Source organism: Morus notabilis, unplaced genomic scaffold, assembly GCF_000414095.1.
Source record: "Morus notabilis unplaced genomic scaffold, ASM41409v2 Scaffold79, whole genome shotgun sequence".
Classification (NCBI taxonomy): Eukaryota; Viridiplantae; Streptophyta; class Magnoliopsida; order Rosales; family Moraceae; genus Morus; species Morus notabilis.
In genome coordinates this window covers 522,740-545,278 of record NW_010366287.1, presented here as the reverse complement: position 1 = coordinate 545,278, position 22,539 = coordinate 522,740, and the positions used below count along the sequence as shown (strand labels likewise).

The 22,539-nt window shown below is 33.1% G+C and overlaps 2 protein-coding genes and 1 non-coding gene across 3 annotated transcripts; 1 reads left to right on the top strand and 2 right to left on the bottom strand.

The window, feature by feature from the left end:
• The first annotated feature begins 8,160 nt into the window (after positions 1-8,160).
• On the top strand, positions 8,161-10,901 carry LOC21401665 (transcription factor TCP4). The gene is made up of 2 exons (XM_010109976.2): positions 8,161-10,458; positions 10,546-10,901. Exon 1 carries the CDS (start codon positions 9,076-9,078, stop codon positions 10,420-10,422), a length of 1,347 nt encoding a protein of 448 aa, XP_010108278.1. The 5' UTR covers positions 8,161-9,075; the 3' UTR covers positions 10,423-10,458; positions 10,546-10,901.
• Positions 10,902-16,185: 5,284 nt separating this feature from the next.
• LOC21401664 (protein IQ-DOMAIN 1) lies at positions 16,186-19,732 on the bottom strand. Its single transcript, XM_010109975.1, has 5 exons — positions 19,667-19,732; positions 19,083-19,229; positions 18,499-18,819; positions 17,185-17,298; positions 16,186-16,470 (listed from the first exon to the last, which is right to left on the bottom strand). The coding sequence occupies exons 1-5, from the start codon at positions 19,730-19,732 to the stop codon at positions 16,186-16,188; spliced, it is 933 nt and encodes a 310-aa protein (XP_010108277.1).
• A 1,909-nt stretch (positions 19,733-21,641) lies between these two features.
• Positions 21,642-21,715, bottom strand: TRNAI-UAU. Its single transcript has one exon. It is a non-coding gene; the product is annotated as a tRNA-Ile (tRNA).
• Positions 21,716-22,539: the final 824 nt, after the last annotated feature.

The window sequence follows — 22,539 nt, the reverse complement described above, 5'->3', positions numbered from 1 at the left end:
ATTGAGTTTCATAGTCCAAAGAGGGTTTTTGAACTGTTTTGGGTCGAATTTAGTGCGCACTGGTCGACCGGTGACAGAGAAGTGTAACTCCACCGGCCGGTTGGTGGAGTGATGACCGGTCGACCAGTGGGAAGCAGGCCATGGCCAAAAATGGCCGAACCGCAAAGAACAAAACCAAATCCTACAAATTTTAGGTTCGATTTCGAGATATTTTCAAGTAAAATTAACAAAACCAAGTTTAAATCAACAAATGGGGCTCAAAGAATCAAAAATCCCTAAATTTCATCAAAACCCATTCAAAATTCATTCAAAAGTAAATCTAAACAAAAAATCACCAAACTCGACTAAAAACGAGTTCCACAATGCTAGATCTGAAAGTTTAAAGTGAGTTTCAAAGAGTTTTACCTTGATCTAGGCTTTGGTGTTGAAAACTTCTTGGGAATCCTCATTTTTTGTTCGAATCCTGTTCCAAAATGGCCAATAAGAGAGAGTGAAAGCTTTGAGAGATAGAGAGGAAGAGTGAGCAACGAGGGAGAGAGAGATAGACAGATAGAGAGACAGAGAGAGCTCTGAGAGAGAGTGAGCTGAGGGAATGAGAGGGGGAGAGAGAGAGCTACGGGAAAGAGAGAAGAAACGAGAGAGAGAGAGAGTGAGAGGAAAATAAGGAAAGGAAAGAAAAGAGAAGAAAAAAGTAATATTAAAATGTAGTTAAAAGAAAAGGGTGGATGTATGTATTCTCACACATTTTCGGGATGGAATTATAAATACTAAAAGTAACTTAAAATTTCGTGATTAATTAAGAAAATTAAATTAGGCACACTAATAAATTATAATTAACATAATTAAACATACTTAATTCTTAAGGGCGTTACAATACACTAAAGGGAGATATACAAAAAGAACGATGTTCATATCGCAAAAACCCACCCAGGATGGTGGCCGACATTGCCGGTGTAAATTTTGCCTCAAGCATAAATTATTCTAACGAAAAAATGTTGAGATTAGGGCCGTAGATCAGATCAAAGATCAAAGATTTTAGAGTTTATTTGCTAGCATCTCACTTTACTTCAATTTATTTCGACTAGTCCGTTCATTTTGTTGATTCGAGTTTGTAATTCAAGTTGAGATGTGATTTTATATGAGAGTTTTTTACTATAGCAAAAAAGTTAGATGTGACTGTTTCTAAGAACTTTTTACTGTAACAAAACTCAAATTCTAAACTCAAATCGGCGAAGTGAACGGGGCTTTTTTAAAAAAAAAAAATTATAGTGAAGCAAACAATTTTGTTGAATTAGTTTTTTAACGAATAAATTTGTACATATCCGCATTAAAAAAATAACTGTGCGCTGAATAAAACTGTTCAGATCTGTCCGTTAAAAAATTAGTCTAACAATAAAAAATTCCTTATCCAACTGATGGAGCAAAATCTCCACCGTAAAGAATACCTTTTCTTTACCCAATAACAAGAAAGTTCACTACATGAAAATGAATTTATCTACATAACAGTGCATCACCTGTTTATTATAAAACCTGTACTAAGATTGTGTGTTTGTGTGATAAAAACTACTCCCATATATGAATAAGACAAGATTTTCAATAGCGTATTCAATAGAATTTAATCATCGTTGAATTCTTTGTTGGAAATTGACGTGAATTCTAACATCCTGTGAGCGTCAAATTAATTTGACTACTACTATTCGAAGTTGTTATTATGATAAACTAAAATGCATGCTGATATTAATGTTAGTCTTCATATTTTTGTACCAGTTTCTTCGTTCTTTCATTCAACTTTATTATAGGTATGCATTAGGTTTGGTTAATTAACTTATGAACAATGATGGAAAGGACATTATGAAAACTTTGTCACGTTAATAACTTAGAAAATAATTATGTTAGGATTTAATGAGATTGAATTCTTATTACACCACGTTATTAAATTTTTATATTTAATAGATAATCACCAATGAAACATAAACATTAAAGACTCTATCTTAAGGTGGAGGGGTTCATGTGGAGTTAGTCGTTAGTCGTTAGGTGTGCAACTACTATTAGGTTATACTTTCTTTGCAACCATATATTTGTGTGCCTGAGTTAAATAGAAAAGTTTTATTAATAAAATTTACTTTTAAAAATTTTTATTTACAAAATGACTTGAAACAGTCGTTTCTTACAAAGAACAACAGAGTGAATCGCTGTAAAAATGAAAAATATCCATTTAGTCAATTTTATTTTGTGAGATAGTCATTTTTAGTAAATTCATATATATATATATATATATATATAGTGATGGGGATTTTCCAGAAGGACCGCATTTACGTGTAATATAAAATAGTAAAGAATATAAGGAAATATTTTTTTTTTTACGGAACGAAATATTCATTCTATAGAATACCAACTTTGGAAAAGTGTAACAATATACAGTTAAAGAATTCGTATCATAGTTCGAATCATAATTCGTAATTTATTATACTATTTTTTTTATAAAAAATATAAATAATTTAAAAATAATTTTAAATTATAATTTTGAATCTATCAACTAAACGTCCAGTTAAATTATGACAATTGTTTCTCAATTACGACTGCCCATAATTTTCAGAAACTTCCATTGAAGTCGTACAGGTCATATAGAAGGTAGCTTTTATTACATAATTAACGCAACCTTTACACTATTCTTCTTTCGCGTGGCTTCTCATGATGTTGATCAAATTCGATTCATGATTTCAACCAATCAAAGGATTTATCATTTATAGAAACCCTGTTCCAATTCAGACATGTATGAAGATTTCTGTTGAAAATAACTACTTAAATTAGGACCAGCAAAATTATATTAGTAGAAACGTCAACATAATGTCTAAGACATAAATCACCTTTTTATATGGAATATGGAATCATATACATAAATATGTATAGATGACTCTTTTTTTGTACCTTTGAAAAAGATGGGCGACCTAAATGTTTTAAATATTGGTACATGTCATAAAGAAAATTGTAATTAAGCACTGCACAAGAAAAACTAATTGGGACTAATTCTGCCTTCCATTTAAAATTTGAAAAGGCATCAAGCTTTTATGTAACTTTTATCATGTCTTTTTTTTTTTTTTTTCCTTTTCTTGTTAAGTTATGGCATTTTTACTAACAAATAGTGATCATATGTTAAATGTGAAGCATTTTTATTACGGTCTCGTTCATTTCACTTATTCGAGTTTAATTACAAAAAATTTTAAAAAATAATCACGTTTAATTTTTTTATTACAATAAAAAACTCTCACATTAAATCATATCTTAATTTAAATCAACCAACTAAACGGATAAAAAATTAATTATAAAACGATTCTGTTGTTTACTGGGGATCGATTGTGGAGAATAAAAGATGTGTAGGACCCACAATATATAGAGAATGAGATCTCTGAGTTAGACGGAATCTCATTCCTAAGAGTACTTCTCTTTTTGATCAATAAATATTTTTGAAAATGATCCTAAAGGAATCATACAAAAGCAATTCCGGATCTTTTTAGTAAATAAATTAGGATTAAATATATTTTCAACTTCCCAAACATTAGCCTCAATGCTTGGTGTATCCTTTCTGCTTTGAAATTCTTCAATACCAAGGAAACTTTTATGATGCAAGAAGAAGAATCTCCGGTAACATGTCATAAAAATGATAATTTACACATTTAAACAATATATTTATAAATTTTAAACGTTAAAGTTATAAAAGTTACGATAGATTTATGAACCGGCTCAGGTGTCATGAAGGAACCATAGAACATCACTCTTTAGTGCGAGTGCAGTGTGACCCTTTCGTGAAGAGAACATTAAAAATAGACGTCACGTGTTTGTTTGTATTAGCTACTAAAAACATACCTTTTAGCCTTACTTTTTTTGCATCATTAAGCCAAATATTAACCAAACTATAACACTAATAATAATAATAATAATTGACGGTGAAAATTCGTCAATAGAATTAATTCGAGTTTAAAGATGATTAACGTGATTTTAACAATTATAATATGTTTTGGAAAGATCAAAAAAGTAATTAAAAAAAACACCAAGATTTATAGTGGTTCACCTTTTTGTTCAAGAGCTACATATCTATTGTGAGAATGATTCACTATGTTCTGGAAGATAAAAAAATTAGAGAGAGAGAGTCCCTGGGTTGCCATTTTTACATGTATATATTTGTTCTATCTCCCCTCAACCTATGTCATTTCCATCATTACATCCTATCACATTATCTCCATATTTTTGGATAAAATCCCCGGTGGGTGGGATTTCTGCCAGTCAACAATAGTTTTTCACCTACTCCCCTACCAACTTTGCTTGCTTGCAGGTCACGAAAGATATCCAACATACTCAGTCTTTTTCTCGAGCTGCATGTGTTCGACTCCTTAGGCGCTCTTCGAGCCATCTTCGCTTACCTCTGCCTAGAGTGGTTGACCTCCTACTTATCTCGACTCCTCAATACGGTAAACCTCTTATGGGAGTGTTATTCTCAATTTGCGGTCGGCCTGTACAGAATTTCATTTTACAGGATACTTAAAGTTGAGCTATCATACTCATTTAATGCCTTCAGTTGTGTCACGTTGCGCTCATCTAGCATGATGTAAGGTTTGAGATTTTACTCTGCGATAATAATAATCATAATGTAGAATAAATGAGATAGCTCATATTTGGAGCAAGAGAAATATCCTTTTCAAACATTAATATATTTAGTCCTTAATGTTCTTTTAAGTAAACGATCAAGAAAATAAAACTGCGTCCTTAATGTTACCAAAAGAGTTAGATCATAACACTTGCAGTAAAAAGACCATAAGTTGCAACATCTGTACGACTTAAAACCAGTCCTTTTGTCATTATGTGTCTTCCTTCTTCTTTTGGCCTATATTATCCTCTCATCTTGACATTTCCTTTTAGGATTTTAGAAGAGTTTTAAGATGAATGCCATTTTAAAGTGCTAAATCGGAGGGTGGGGTAGAATGGTGCCAAAAGCCACCCATTCCACTGAGTACTACTAATAAAGTTTTTTTAAATAGTTAATGCCAAAATAAGCATTCAATAATTCTTTTTTAATGAATTCTTAATGAAAGGGCTAATTGGTATACAGACATAATTAAGGCTTTCGTAAGCAGAAGGGTCACAATGACACTCGGGCCATAATTTAGTGGCCACAAATTCAATTTCATTCCAATTTATGGTTTTGGTATGTTCTTCAATGAAAGTGGGTGCCATTCTCATTTCGATTTTCATTCAACTTTTTTATTTAAAAAAAAAAAAAAAAAAAAAAAAAAAAAAAAAAAAACCTTAATTTTCAATCCACTTTAGAGAACACATTAATTGAACATGATTTACTTTCTTTATTGTTGGGAATTTTTCTTATGGTTGATGACAAAATAGTAGGTGCCACGCCGTATTGGATCATTATTATATAAATTTATAACTAGTTTATAAGTAGTTTTGTAACTTTATTACACAAAATTTTTAAAATGACCACAAAATGGAGCATTGAATAAATGTCCTGTTGTTCCCTAAAAATAAGTTTTTTTTTTTTTCTTTTAATGAAAACTAACTTGTTAAGGTAATGGACAATATTCATGGTTCTCATGGGCAAATATTTGATTAATTACCTTGACGAGATCGGAAAGAAACTAGAAGAATGTAATGGGCAATATTCATGGTCTTGAAGGCTTAGAAATAGAATATTTGGTTTTTGGTATCAAATTGCTAGAACATGATGGTTATTGAGTAATAAAACACCAATTAAAGGATTATTCTCCACTGCAAGACAATGAAATTAGGACGAATACAAATTAGGAAAGTTGGGAGTTTATTTAGACCTAAAAATTGAGAATTATCGCATCGGAGCCACGGGCTCCAAATAGTGGCAGAGTCAGAAATTTTGTTCAGTAGGGACGTGATTAAACAAAAATTTTAAACTAAAATTTTGATGTAATAATTTTTTACCTTTATTTATCTATTTTCTTATTTTTATGCTAAATGAATTAAGCTTCTAATAAAGTTATTTTTTCTTTGGAATTAATAGAGTAAAATTTAATATTTAAAAGTCTAAAAACTCGTCCTTTTCAAGGCTGTGATGCCTGGAATTCATCCAAACTCCTCCTTTTCAGCTCCACGACCTTCTTTAACCTCCAAAATACCTACAAAACACAAAACAAATAATGACACAAAATACTCAAGGAACCTAGCAAGAAACATGGGAAAGACAATTGGAAAATATGTAAATTTAACACTTATCATCTACTGATAATGATAGTTTTGATTGTTAATTCTTGTCAAAATAATATCAAATTAAAAATTATGTGAAACAAATTGTTTCTAATGTAGATCTGATGACTAAAAATATAACTTTTTCGATAATTTATTTTATCAGTACCTAGAAGAGAAATCTCATTTTCTTTAATTTGCAAGGAATTTCTAACATAGGAACTAGTGTTGTATGTTTAGATAGAGCTAAATGGGTCAACCCAGAGCCCCTCATTATTGGCCCAGTCCTGACCCGACCTAAAACTCTCAGGCCGGGCTAGACCCAAAACTATTTTTGACCCTACCCAAAGTGCTCTTATTATATATTTTTAAAAGATTTTGCTTGTAAAAGCAAGGTCGGCCTGGTTCTGTCCTGGCCTGACCCTAGTCTGTTCTGACTTTTGGGAATGGCTTTAGAGCCGTGTCGGCTCAACATGAATATCTCTTTCAAACCGCAGGGCTCTGGCCGGTCTTGGTGGCCAAAACTTTCACCTCTAGTAAGAACTGTCTTTTTAATTACTAGTAGAAACTGCAGTTTTAATCATTAGACATACAATATGATTCATAATTGAAAGTAGTTATGTGTCACCTACTGTAAATTTTTACCGTAGATTTGTTGATCAGACTGTTAAAAAATTAATCTAATAACTAAAATATTAATCCAACAAATACTAAAAAATAATAGTTCCTATCTTGGAAGAGAAGTTCTTGACTTCTTGTAATTTGCGTTATAGGCAAGAAGAAAAAGGGAAAAAAAAATAGAAAACATAGAAAAAAAAAAAAAAAAAAAAAAAAAAAAAAAAAAAAAAAGGGGTTTTTTATTTTTTTTATTTTGCTTTAAAGGAAAAAAAAAAAAGGAAAAAAAAAAAAAAAAAAAAAAAAAAAAAAAAAAAAAAAAAAAAAAAGGAAAGACGGGCCTTGAGATGCCATGTTCAGTAATCGAACAAGTCAGAAAAAGATGGTTTGAAAGAAGGAAATTGAGGGTAAGATGATGCTGTTTCTTTTTAAGCAAGACGAAGAGAGAGAAGATAAAAGTTGTGAGGGGGTCGCTTTCAAAAGAGATGGCCATGCATGTAAAGGAACTAAAAGAAATTATTATTATTATATATTTTTTATAATTAAAAGAAATTATTTATAAAGGAGAGAAAAAAAAAAATCCCTTGAGGGTTGAACTCTATTATTGAACCAACGGTTCTAAACTTCCAACTTCTAATCTAACTACAAAAAAAGTACAAAGTTAAAACATGAAACAAAACCGAATGAAAGCGAGATGAGAAGGAAGGGTGAAAACGGAAAGAGGGTAGGACCTCTTTTTTTTTTTCTTGAAAAAAGGGAGAAGAAGATAAAATAGTAAAATTAGTCAATTGAGTAAAACAAAAGAAAGAAAAAGAGTTTTTAGGTTTTTGGATTTTATGTTAGTATAGTTAATTTTTAACTGTTAAATAATTAACGGTTAAAAATATAAATTAAATTTCATTTATTTTTTTTTTATATTTAATTTTTTTATTATAGTTAAATTTTTTTAAAATAATATATTTTAATTTAAATTTGTGAAGTAATTTATTTTTTCAATGTTTATCAAAAAAATCTCACATTTTTTTAGTTTTTCTTTAATATTGTGGAGTGTGTAGTGTGTAAAAAGATAGTACAAGAAGGAAGCAGGAGATGCAGTGATGAGGTCACAGAGATCTTTAATCCCCTTTCTGACCAAACACTGCCATCCTTACCACTGGCATCATCAAGGCCTCTTATAGGCCGAGAAAGTATTTCTCTTCCCTATAAACCCCCATATAATTTACTCTTCTGCCACCTTCACAAACACAAAAAAATAAAAAATAAAAAATAATAATAATAATAATCTCTTTCTTGGTGGGAAATTGGGAATATATATATAGCAGTGACCAAAACCAAAAGAAAAGAACTTTGCAGGAAAAGTTCCCAAGAAAACCCCTCTTCAAAATTGTGGGTTTTTCTGCTTTTGCTTTGGTCAAGTGGGCATTAGTGATTTTAAATCAGTTCAGTCTTCCTCTGCTTGTTACAATTATGAAGTGAGCAATATATATCACCTAGAGAGAGAGAGAGAGAGAGAGAGAGGCATCATCAAAAGGAGGCGTGAGAAAACATAGAGAAGAGAGAGAGAGAGAGAGAGAGAGAGAGAGAGAGAGAGAGAGATATGGGTTAGGCTAGTGGTGGTTCACTTGAGCCTTTGGGACTTTGTTAGGAAAGTTTTTGGAGTTTTGATGAATGAATGGTAATGGAAGTGGGGAAATTGAATGGCAGGGCCTTTTGGTGGGAGAGGCAGAAGAACAACAAGAAGAAGCAACATCAACAAGTTTCAGAGACGTGGCAGCAAAAAGAGGAAGAGATTAGAGAGAGTGAAAAATCATCATCATCATCACCATCTTCAAAACAAGCAAAAACAACAACAACAACCCACTAGTAGAAAGTGTGCTCCATTAAAAGCTAGAACTGGAGGAAGAAGAAGAACAACAACAATATCAGAAGAGTCTTCTGAGTCTGGATCCTCAAAAGAATCCTCCTCCTCCTCATCATCATCAATTTTATCATCAATACAATCCCCACCAACCCCAAACCCAAAACCCATTTCCAATTTCAACTCCTCATGTAGAACAACACCAAGCACTTGCTTTTCACCACCTCTCTTGTCATCAAACCTTTCATCAAACCCAACAACAACAACAGCTTTCTTTTTGTGTTGGCTTGGAAACCCATTTCCAACAACAATTACAAGAACAAGATCAACAAATCCGAGAAGCTCCAAAGAAGCAGCAGCGAACCGAACATGCGAGGAAAATGGGGGACACTACCACCATAACCACAGCAGCAGCATCCTCGTCCAGACTGGGGATACGGAGTATTACCGGCAACCACCACAGCGGCAGCAGCAACAACAATGTTGTAATCGGGGGCGGGGAGATAGTGGAAGTACAAGGCGGCCACATTGTGCGGTCGACCGGGAGGAAGGACCGCCACAGCAAGGTCTGCACGGCAAAGGGGCCGAGGGACAGACGCGTCCGCCTTGCGGCCCACACCGCCATCCAGTTCTACGACGTCCAAGACCGACTGGGTTACGACCGGCCCAGCAAAGCCGTCGACTGGCTCATCAAAAAGGCCAAGGCCGCTATCGACGAGCTCGACGAGCTCCCCACCTGGAACCCCATTTCCTCCGCAGCCGCCGCCGCCGCCGCCGCACAATCAGCCGCTGCCGCTACAACCGTCTCCGCTAGTCTCGCGGGGGACGGTGGGCTGAATCTGCAGAATCAGATGATGGAGAAGCAACACCAGCAGAACGACAATAGCAACAACAACAATAATGGTAATACTAGTTCTGGGTTTTTGCCTCCATCTTTGGATTCCGACGCCATAGCCGATACAATCAAGTCGTTCTTTCCGATTGCTTCGGAGGAACAGCAGCATCATAATCATAATCAGGATCATCACTCTCATCATCCTCGGGTTTCGTCGTCGTCGTCGATTCAGTTTTACGCGCCGGATTTGCTGTCGAGGACGAGCACTGGCCAGAACCAAGATCTGCAGCTCTCGCTTCAGTCCTTTCAGGACCCAATTCTTCTTAACCACCACCAACAACAAGCTCAAGCTCAACAAGCCCACCACAATGAACAAGGCTTTTTCTCCGGGTTCGGATGGTCCGACCACCACCACCATCAGAACCCGGCCGAGACCAGCCGATTCCAGAGAATCATGTTCAACAACAATGGCGGAAACAACGGCGGCGGTGGAGGTGGTGGTGGTGGCGGTGGTGGTGATGGTGGGTTTGTGTTTAATTCGCCGCCGTTGTTTAGCCGCGGCGGAGAAAACAATAACAATCACCACCACCACAACAACAATCAGTTCTTTTCTTTTCAGAGGGGACCCCTTCAGTCCAGTAACACGCCCTCGGTTCGCGCATGGATCGATCACACTTCGTCGTCTTCTTCGTCATCGCCGCTGATGGTGATGTCGTCGATTGCCGATCACCAGATTCCGCATTCTCTGTCCGGCATGGGATTCATCCCTAGTGTTGGAGGAGGATTTTCCTCCGGATTCCACCACAACATTCCGGCGCGGATCCAGGGCGAGGAGGAGCACGACGGCATCTCCGACAAGCCGTCCTCTGCTTCCTCCGATTCTCGCCATTGACCCATCTCCAAAAGAGACACCGGAATTTTCTTAAAGGTTGTGTTCAACTTTCAGTTCTGAATTATGCTCATTTTCGGAAACAAAAGCTTTGGTCTACGTGTTTCAACCAAATTTTCAGTGCAGGACTAGTTCAACTTCACTAAAAGACTCCAGAAAGAGAGAAAGAGATAGAAGATTTCGGTCATTTCTTAGTTCAATGGCAGATTTCAATGCCGAGGGGAGAAGAAAATCTGAGTGCATACTTCAGGTTTTTGCGATTCCTTTGGTTTGTTTGTTCTTTTACCACTTTTAGTTTGGGTTTTAGTTTTGTTCTGTTTCTCGTTATCTAAGTTGGGCTTGTGGAGCTCAAACTTTTGTTTGATTATTAGTAGTTATTACTTTGGATTTGCTATTATTGTGGTTTCTGTTGTGGACTATAATGCTATTTGCGTTTACCATTTCCATTTGTTGAATGGAACTTTTTTGGTGCTTTTATTATATATATTTTTGTGTTTTTCAAAGGTTTCGGATCACCGGAAATGGGAAGATTGTGAGAGTTTGTTTGTTGTATCTGGATCACGTACTTATGTTGGTTTATGGTTTGAGTATCTGATTTTGAGCTACTTTTTCATTTTGAAAACGAGGGAAGGCCTATAGAGCAGGGCCATTTTCCTCTGATTTAGAAATGGTCCATTGCTTGTGTAGATGAAAGAGAGTTTTTTTTTTTTTTTTCCATTCTTTTTTTCTGTTTTGTGATTGTTTGTTTTGTTACTTTTATTGCTTTTCAAAGGAACAGTTTATATAAAATTAAACCTACAAAAAAAAAAAGATAATAAAAAGAATTGATATGATCATTGTTTGTTTACATCTCAATCGTTGCTATGATTTTGGGAGCATCAAAACTACTAGTCATTTTCCATTGCACAGTGGTATGTTTGTTGTGGGAGTGGAGTACCAATAATACAATACTGATTCCACTATTCCCATGAGATCTTTTGTTTTCAAGCTGCAAAATTAGGCTACTTCTTGAGTTCAGAGTTGAATTCTTTTGAAAATTATTCATTTCCCTTTGTTCTATTTTATCCTCTTTTACTATGAAGTGACCAGAATGTCTGTACAAGCTAAGGAATGTGCAAAAAAAGCTCTAATACCAAAAGAAAAGAAAGGGGGGCACAAATTTTTTTTTTTTTTTTCTCAATTTTTTTAAACACACCCACTTACCCAATTAGTGCAAATTGAAGCAACCTAACAAAAACCCTTTTCTTGAATCATCATCAAAAGAAAAACCCATTTTTTGTTTTGCCAATTTACACCTTTGAAGCCTTTTCACTTTCTTCTTAAGACAACATCAAAAGGTTACCATTTAAAGAGGAGAAAAAAAATGTGACGAAATTTACATTTTTTTTTCTTCTTAAGATAAGCTTTTTAACATAATTTAAGTCAGGTCTGGCATTGGAGGAATCTGGGGTCATGATCTATGATGATATTCACTAGTTTGAGTACGATAGATAGATTTAGCTGGCACAGTACCAAGTGGGGCTCAGTGGAGTACATATGCAGGAAGCAAAGAAAGAAGCATGAAAGGGAAATGGGACGAGCATAATAAGCTCAATAATGGAAGAATACAGAAGATGGGATACCTCCAAAATGTTTCTTGGCCATCTGTCTATGGTCCCCTACACCCTCCTGTGAAATCTCAGTGCGTAATAAAAATCTCTTCCGGGGTCTAGCTGCAAAAATAAATAGAATGGGAAAAAATAAATTATCCGTAATTTTTTATTTTTCAACGACAAGTCTATTTATAAAAAAGCTCTTTATTTTATTTTTTTTTATTTTTTTTTATTTTTTTGGGTTATTCTACGTTAGGATCAGACCTCCTATCAGTAATGCATATATAGGCCTCTTCTTTTTGCTGATTCGAGTTTAGAATTCGAGTTTTATTACAGTAAAAAGCTCTCAGAAATGGTCACATCTAATTTTTTTGCTACAGTAAAAAATTCTCACACAACATCACATCTCAACTCGAATTAACGAACCGAACGGACCCATCGTAACAAGCAGTTTATCACATAAGATGTTCATTATCGATTCGAGTTACAGTAAAAAACTTTCAGAAATAGTTACATTTAATTTTTTTACTACAATAAAAAAATTTCACATAAAGTTACATCTCAACTCTAATCAACGAACTAAACAGTTTTAAATTTCACGGCCAAAAATCAAAGATCTATTAATAATTTATTTTTTCACATTTTAATATAAATTTTATTTATTTTATCGATTTGAATTTAAAATTTAAATTTTATTACAGTAAAATTTTTTTATAAACAATCACATTTAATTTTTTTATTATAATAAAAAATGTTCACATAAAATTACATCTCAATTCAAATAAAAATTTAAATTAACAAACTAAATGTGCAGATATAGATAGAAATCTCATTCTTTCTTTTATGCTATGTTTGGTAAGAAGGAAAGAAAATAGGATAGAAAGGAAATATGGAAGTGATGAAAAATAACAATGATGGAAAGAAAATTGATTTTCTTTTATGTTGTTTGGTATGAGAAGATAAAAAGAAAATGAGCTTACCTTCACTTGTTTGGTATTGGAAGTTAAATTGAGAAAAAAAAATCTTACTCATAAATTACTTTTATACCCTTAAATTTTTTGCTTGGATGTTGACGGAGAAAATGGTAGTTTAGTAACTTTTTTCACTTTAATGAGTAGTCTCCATTTTTCATCTCATTTTCTGCCCATTTGTGGAAAGAAAAAAAATAGTGGAGCCCATATGTATTATTTTTTACTCCATTTTCTCTTTCTTTCTCTTTTCTCTCCTACCAAACAACCTATATTTTTATTTTTCCTTCTAAAATCCCTTCACCTTCTTCCTTCTTTCTACTTTTCTTTCCTACCAAACATACTCTTAAGAAAAAAAAAAAAAGAACAAAGAAAAAAGAGGGAAAAAAAAATACCTTTAGCTTCTACTGAGATGGTGACATTGCATATTATTTTGTCGGTATTTGTATGGTAGAGTGACAGCGTACTATTCAAAAGGCGCCATGGGGGGGCTTTTATGGCACTGCAGAAGAATTTATGTCAAAAAAAAAAAAAAAAGGAATATTATGTGTAAATGGTCAAAATAGATCTTGATCCTTGAAATGTGGCGTTCTCATTTGATACACAGAACTCGAATTTTTGCGATCAAGTAGATGTTTTCGAGCAAAGAAACAAAAGTAGATGTTTGAAATTTTAAAGTTTATTTAGTTCGTTAATTTGAATTGAAATGTAATTTTATATAATAATTTTTTATTATAATAAAAAAATTAAATATAATTATTTTTAAAATTTTTTATTATAATAAAATTTAAATCGGTGAAATAAATTAATTTTAATTGCATAATATATAATTAGAAAATCGCTGGTCGTACCATAGTTATGTTAGAAAAGCAAAGGGATCTTTTGTATGGTTCTCTGCTGTTATTCTTGCGTGGAATCGGAAATTTTCATGTGCACTAGAGGTTTTAGTTTAATAAAATTCAGAAATGGATTTTTTGATGGTAAATAGATAGACCCTGGAAAGAGGATTTATTGTAGTTTTTTTTTTAATCTTTATTGTAGAGTAAGTTATTTTATTTCACCAGTGAAGCATGTGTTTTTACTGTTAGAATAAACTTTTAACAGCAGATATGTTGGCACTGCAGAAAATTTTATTTAAAAAAAAAAAAAAAAGGAATATTATGTGTAAATGGTCAAAATAGATCTTGATCCTTGAAATGTGGCGTTCTCATTTGATACACAGAACTCGAATTTTTGCGATCAAGTAGATGTTTTCGAGCAAAGAAACAAAAGTAGATGTTTGAAATTTTAAAGTTTATTTAGTTCGTTAATTTGAATTGAAATGTAATTTTATATAATAATTTTTTATTATAATAAAAAAATTAAATATAATTATTTTTAAAATTTTTTATTATAATAAAATTTAAATCGGTGAAATAAATTAATTTTAATTGCATAATATATAATTAGAAAATCGCTGGTCGTACCATAGTTATGTTAGAAAAGCAAAGGGATCTTTTGTATGGTTCTCTGCTGTTATTCTTGCGTGGAATCGGAAATTTTCATGTGCACTAGAGGTTTTAGTTTAATAAAATTCAGAAATGGATTTTTTGATGGTAAATAGATAGACCCTGGAAAGAGGATTTATTGTAGTTTTTTTTTTAATCTTTATTGTAGAGTAAGTTATTTTATTTCACCAGTGAAGCATGTGTTTTTACTGTTAGAATAAACTTTTAACAGCAGATATGTAGTATGAATAATTCTGTATGGAACGCTATAAATTTTTAATACAGACTTACACAGATACTTGAAAGTACTTGTCCTATTGGTGGAGCAAGTAAAGAATTTCTTTTTTTTTGTTGCTAAATGATGAAATATATATAGCTATAGCCCATGTTTGGTTCTTTGGTTTGAATTTGTTTATTTGAACTTTTTTGTTTGCACAAAAAACTTTGAAGTGTGTAGTTTAAATTTTAATTCAAGTTGATTTTTAGATTAACAGTTAAAATTTTAATCTGAAAAGTGAAGAAAAGTCGAATGTGTTTGGTAGGTGTAAAAAGAAAAGTGACCGAACACCTTTTTATTGTTTAAAAATAGTTTGAACGGTTGAACTTAAAGGAGAGTTAAACTCTAATGTCTTGTTCAGTGCACTAATTTGAGTTTTTAATTTAAGTTGAGATATGATTTTTGTGAGAGCTTTTAACTGTAGCAGAAAAAGTTAGATGTGATTATAAGAGCTTTTAACTGTAGTAAAATTAGAGTTTAAAACTCAAATGGGTTAAATAAATGAGGCTTTAGTTACACAGTTTAAATCAATTCAAACGGAGAATATAATTTGAACTGCATACTTACTAAATATGAATTTAAATTGAGCGTACTGTTTAAATTAAGTTGAACTGAATTAAATCAGTGAAACAAACAGAGACTGGCCCCGTTCATTTCGCTGATTCGAGTTTAGAATTCGAGTTTTGCTACAGTAAAAAGCTCTCACAAATAATTACATCTAACTTTTTTGCTACAGTAAAAAGCTCTCACATAAAATTACATCTCAACTCGAATTAAAAACTCGAATCAACGAACTAAACGGGCCCTTTGTTTTGAACCCAACCAAGGAGAATGAATGATTGTTGGACGAATAGTAAATACATATTGGGCAATTTTTTTTTAATGGAAAAATACATATTGGGCAAATGAATTGGACTGTATTTCTGTTGGATATTCTAAACAACATAACATCAAAGCTGAATCTGATCTCTCTTCGCATGGAAGTTACATAAATTCTTATGTGAGAATCAAAAGATCATTTGAGAGGACCATTTTTTCTTCTATTTCTGTACTTTCCTTTTTAAGAGAACATCCAAGGTAGGAGGGGATTTTTTATTTAAAGAAGACAAAAAGAAAACACCCACCACACCCAAGTCAAGGGTAGGGTAAAAAGCCACTCAAATTTTTACCCCCCTAAAGTCACTGTGGACAGAATTTAAGGAAGATGAATAATAAAAGTGTTCTTTTTCTTTTTTTTTTTTTTTTTTGATAATTGGACAAGATGAATAATAAAAGTCGGTACACAAATACAACACACATTTATGGTGTGCAGAATTTTTTTCACTCTCTTCATCACACGCTCAAGCCAGGCGAAAAAACAAGAGACACACAATATTAATGTAAAGAAAAGAACCCCACTAAAATTAAATACCCCATTTTGCCGTTCCACAAAGGAATCTTGTCTAACTTTGCATAGGATGAGTTGAGCAAGTTTTTGGGATTTTGCAGTTACCGTTTGACAAAATGGGGTCCTCAGAAACTGGAATTTTGTTCTCTGCCTCGTTGAGAACTTTATCAAGTTTGCTCAACAGCTTGGTCTGGGATTTCTTTGAGGTTGTAGGATAAGAAACCACTCGGATTTCCCACGGTCTGGCGGCTACCCAGCGCTCGACCCAGCTCCAGCCCCAGTTTTCCTTTCCAATACTGAAAGAAGCCTGCCCCAGATACTGGCTTGAGTTTGCCCTCCACTGCAAAATACAAGTATTCAAAGACAATTCTATGCACACGTTAAGTACCGTTCATTTTACCGATTCGAGTTTTATTATAGTAAAAAATTTTCAGAAACAGTCACATCTAACTTGTTTGTTACAATAAAAAGCTCTAACATAAAGTCGCATCTCAACTCGAATCAGCGAATTAAACGGACCCTTAAAGGTGCGACGTGACATTTATTATAACAATGATGCTGGAGAGTTGTAGTACTAATATATGACAACTAATTATCTTTTTATTATATTTAGGTCTCGTTCATTTCACCGATTCGAGTTTTGTTACAGTAAAAAACTCTCAGAAACAGTCACATCTAACATTTTTGCTATAGTAAAAAACTCTTACATAAAATAATATCTCAATTCGAATTAAAAATACGAATCAACGAACTAAACGAGCCCTTAGTTTATGTCATTGTTATACATAATAAGGCCCCGTTCATTTTACCGATTCGAGTTTAGAATTCGAGTTTTATTACAGTAAAAAACTTTCAGAAACAGTCACATCTAACTTTTTTACTACAGTAAAAAACTCTCACATAAAGTCACATCTAAATTCGAATTAAAAACTCAAATCAACAAAATAAACGGGTCCTAAATGTCATGTTAAAGTTATCACAGGAAAATTATTATCGAAAACTTGTGCGCGCGCGCGCGTGCAGGGGGTGGGGGATTGGGATTTTTTAGGAAAACCTGATGAAGGTATGCGTATGCCATGGCTCGCTCACGCTTGATTGATGCTTCTTCTCTCTGTTGTATTCTGCTAATGATTTCCTCCATGGTCTCAGACCCACCGCACCACTCTACCTGTTGGTTTGATTATATTTGTATGTTAAAGTGAATAATGTTACTTTTCAGTGTGACAAAAAGAGTAGCCCATACATATTGTATATGACATCTAACTAAAATAATGTGTGAGTCTTAACTGTTTGTTACATCATATCATACAATACTTTGCTATGAAAAAATAATGCCTCAGTTCACATTATAACGTGTAACACAATTGCGTCTTGTCCTTCAAAAAGAAAAAACAAAAATTGTGTCTTGTAAGTTTTTTTTTTTAAGAAAATAGTATGAAAAGAATCCATTTAGCATTTGGTGTTGAAGCGAATTGGCAATGCTAGATTTTCTTTTAGCAGGGACATAATAGGCTCAATAAATAAAATAATGTGTTTGTTTTAAGTGTTTGACACAATCATAAAGTACTCATCGTTTTAAAGGCATATCCTTTAGCATTTTTCTAATTTAGCACAATACAATGAATATATTTACTGTTGATATAATGCAAGAAAACTTGTTTTGTAGAGTATAAGAAAGAAATTCTAAAATGCCAAACATCCAAAGGCTAGTTTACCAGTTCAATGTCTCACGGTATTTCTTCATAGACCGCGATATGTGTTTGTCCACATGGAATCCAAAAAATGTGTCATGAGTACTCTTTCTGGCATTTTTCCTAAAACAAATTTTTTCCTTTTTACCAATTGATGAGACAGTTTCAATTTCTTGTCGTTCAAGTAGCATAAGTTACCAGCCTTATCCAAGAAGAATCTACTGTGAGAGAAAGAGAGAGAGAGAGAATCCAATCTATGTGAAGGCAAGAAATATCCAATAGGAATCTTAGATCCTTGTTATATTCTGGATAACCAGAGTCTTTAAACATTGAGAGAGATTCATCTAAGGAAGGACATCAGAATCCTAGAAAAGATATCAAGAACTTCTCTGTCTTATCAAGAATGTGATGCCTTCTCTGCCTATAACCGGGAAACAAATTGAGGGTGAGAAACAATCTCAACAAGTCTAGCTAATTCTTGATTGTTACTTTTGATTTTTGAAGAACACTACTTTTGCATGTGGTATATAGAGAAGCCAACTTTTTAGTAAATATTAGCAAAGAAGTTGTTACTTGGTTTAATATAAAACTAATGTTCGTGAGGAATTGGTAAGACTAACATGGTATCAGACACTAGTTACTCGTAAAATAATTGAAGAGGTTGTCACGATTAGTACCTCAAGCTCATGAAGTTTTGCCTCGAGTTTCAACTGATTCTCCACCTTCTTTTGCCTGATCCGGGCTTCTTTGACCATACAAAGTCTCCGCGCTCTAATTTGGTCCTGTATTATGCTCCATGAATGTATGTGGCGTAGTGCAGATATTGCTTGATCCTTAACCGTGTGATCTTGAACCAATTCCTGAAATCGGACGAAGCCCTTTACTCCATCTACTGTTGATGCGGCTGTCGTTGCCGTCGCTTGCACATTACTGGTCTGATCTTGATCCAAATCTGGCGGTTCCACCGTGCCCTTTAGACTGTGAAACGCTTTTCTTGCCTGCAAGAAACCATTGTGTATAATGACACAGTTTTGCTTACATATATAACCATATTAAGCTGAAACAAAGAAGACCCTTTTTTTGCCAAAATTTATGGTATGGACTAGAGACATAGAAAATCATATTGGGACTTCTCAAATTTAAAACTTCCAACGAGACAACAAAGGAAAAAAGAAAAATAATACAAACATCAGTCGGGAAATAATCAACTTATAGTTGAATAATTTTTTGTATGAAACTAATAAGATCCAAGTGCATATACCAAGAATGAACGAAATGCGGCTTGAATCCGAGTGACGGCTGTGATTTGTTCATGAAATGGAGTTGCATTCTTGCCGCTTGAATCCCCATTTGAAGGGCTACACAGATCTTTGTTACTCCCATTTGATTCCTCAGTAGCCAACTGTTCCTGTCTCAAAGAAATTTATCACAGAGGATTCTGCAGCTAATATTTGAGAGAATACTGATATTGATAAGCTAATTAAACCATCATTTCTCTTCTTTGTTCTTTTACTCAAAATACTTATGTTTCCTTTCACATGGAACCATGTAACATGTCAAAAACTTGCAACTAAAATTTGGTATGCTTTTAAAAATGAATTAAATGAATTATCTACTATACATGTATATAAATGTTGTGGATTATATTTTGTTTTAAGTTCTTTTAATATAGCTCAAGTTTTTTCTTTCTCTTTATCTTTATGATTTATTTACTTAGCAAAAAGAAAAGGTCTAGCATATGAATGACCGTAGGACTACAAGACGCAATGGAAAATGGAAGGAAAACTTGAAGAACAGACACAAAAACAGAACTCAAAAAAAATATGGTTAAGAAAGTTTACTTACCTGTACTTGCTTGGATTTGTCTTCCTTTGCTTTCCTCCTTTTAACTATTGCCCTTAAGCAGCCCATTTCTATTGATCAAGCTGTTGAAGAACAAAATAGACGCCCAACATGAACTTGCCAGTACTACAAATAAAGATCCACACATGCCCACTTATAAGAAACATTATATATACATATATATATATATATATATATCCATATGATCCTGAGATTTCCTTTTCTTTTCTTTTTGGCAATGAGGCAAGCCAATTATACATAATGAACAAAATCAAATTTAGAAACATCATGATCTATAGCACATAAATTTCTCAAAGAAGTGGTTGCAAGTACAGACTCTGTAAACCACAAGTAACTCTACTGTAAAGCGTAGAGTTTAAATCTCCTGTCAAAATTAATTTATAAATATACTATGTACATATATATTTATATTCATTGTCAAACAGTACTAACCACTATATATGAATAAAATTGAAAGCGAAGTAAAGAAATGGCAAAAATGATTAGAAACATCATCTCAATTTCTCAATCATAACTGCAAAATTTGGACACAAAACTCTCTTTCTTAGCACACACAAATATCTCAATTCCAATTGTACTACTACACCACAACATGATGCCATATATTCATGTATAGTTTTTAAGTAGTACATACAAATATCTCAATTCCAATTGTACTACTACACCACAACATGATGCCATACATTCATATATGGATGAAAAATCCATGATAGATATACATGTTTTCAAAATCTAGAAGATTAATTGTGCTTTATTCTATGTTTTGTATTAGCAAAAGTGCAATGGATTTATGATTGAAATGAGATTTCAGTCAAAAATAAAAAGAGTAAATCTCCTAATTAATAACACCCAGAAAAAAGTAACAAAATTTGGAGATCAGAACACAAACCACAAAGAAGAAGCAACCCGAGTGAACTGAAAAACTTTTATCTGAGCTTTCCAAGATTTCTATGTTTTGTATTAGCAAAAGTGCAATGGATTTATGATTGAAATGAGATTTCAGTCAAAAATAAAAAGAGTAAATCTCCTAATTAATTCAGAATTGTCGAAAACGAACATGTATCGGTGCATAGAACTTGAATTAAAATAAAACCCAGAAAAAGTAACAAAATTAGGAGATCAGAACACAAACCACAAAGAAGAAGCAACCCGAGTGAACTGAAAAAACTTCTATCTGAGCTTTCCAAGATTTAAGAGTTACACTAGGACAAATATGAAGATTTCTAGTAACATTTACATATATATATATATATATATATATATATATCAGACCATATTGGTAATGCGGAGGTTTCTAATAGAGATGGTTGGTTTTGTTATGCATGGTGAGGTTTTAACTTGTGATAATTATAGAATTAGGTGAAGTAAAACAGAAGCAAAGACCAAAGAGACAGAACAGAGAGTTTGCATTTCCAAATCATTCTTAATCTGCTCTCAAGATCCTAAATGACTACCCAACTAAACTGAAGCTGCTGTGTTATCTTTTGCAAGATTAACAGTCATCAACACAGAAGGTGATGAGAGCCACTTTGGGATTACTTTGCTTTTAAAATATTGATGTGCTTTTAATAAAAAATATTATTTTTATTTAAAGTAAAAATAGAAATAGAATTTAAAAGTTATACATTATGGTCTCGTTCACTTTGCGGATTCGAGTTTTCAATTTGAGCTGAGATGTGACATTTTCAGAGAGCTTTTCATTGTAGCAGATGAAATTAGATGTAACATTTTCTGAGAACTTTTTACTGTAAAAACCTAAAATTAAAAACTCGAATCGGTGAAATGAACGAGGCCATATAACTTCTCAAAATAACTTAAAAAATATATTAATTTATGTACAAAATAATTTTAAGAGTTTCAAAAACAATCCCAAACACACCTAAAATAAATAAATAAACATTTAAAATTTAATTTTAAAATAAATATTACTGTGCTTTTAATAAAATAAATAAGAAGGTGGTCCCAGCGGGGCTCGAACCCGCGACCTTCGGCTCATAAGACCAACGCTCTAACCAACTGAGCTACGGGACCGCGCTTTGGTGGTTAACTTCTCCTTTTTTATTTTATAGTTTTGTTTAAGACAAGAAATTTATTGGCTAGTCGGGACAGCGAGTATAAGAAGGGACAAGTAGGTAAATCCACACAAAAACGCCCCAAACACGAGCAAAGGGAATGTTTGCCCCGAGTATCAGCCATTAATTAATAATATCTATAGAATTTGAGTAAACAATATTAATTAATTTGGCAATACACATTACACAACCAATATGCACAAATTAACGAGCTATAATAAGATTGAGGCATGAGCTCGTAGACTCTTTTTTATTCTTTACTTAAGAGGATTAGTGCAAGACTTTAGGCCCGTTTAGTTCGCTGATTCAAGTTGAGATGTGATTTTATGTGAAAGTTTTTTACTGTAGTAAAAAAATTAAATGTGACTATTTTTTAGAGCTTTTTACTATAGTAAAACTCGAATCGGTGAAATAAACGGGGTCTTTCTTGTACCGGCAAAAAATATTCATATGGCCCCAAACACGAGCAAAGGGAATGTTTGCCCCGAGTATCAGCCATTAATTAATAATATCTATAGAATTTGAGTAAACAATATTAATTAATTTGGCAATACACATTACACAACCAATATGCACAAATTAACGAGCTATAATAAGATTGAGGCATGAGCTCGTAGACTCTTTTTTATTCCTTACTTAAGAGGATTAGTGCAAGACTTTGGGCCCGTTTAGTTCGCTGATTCAAGTTGAGATGTGATTTTATGTGAAAGCTTTTTACTGTAGTAAAAAAGTTAAATGTGACTGTTTTTTAGAGCTTTTTACTATAATAAAACTCGAATCGGT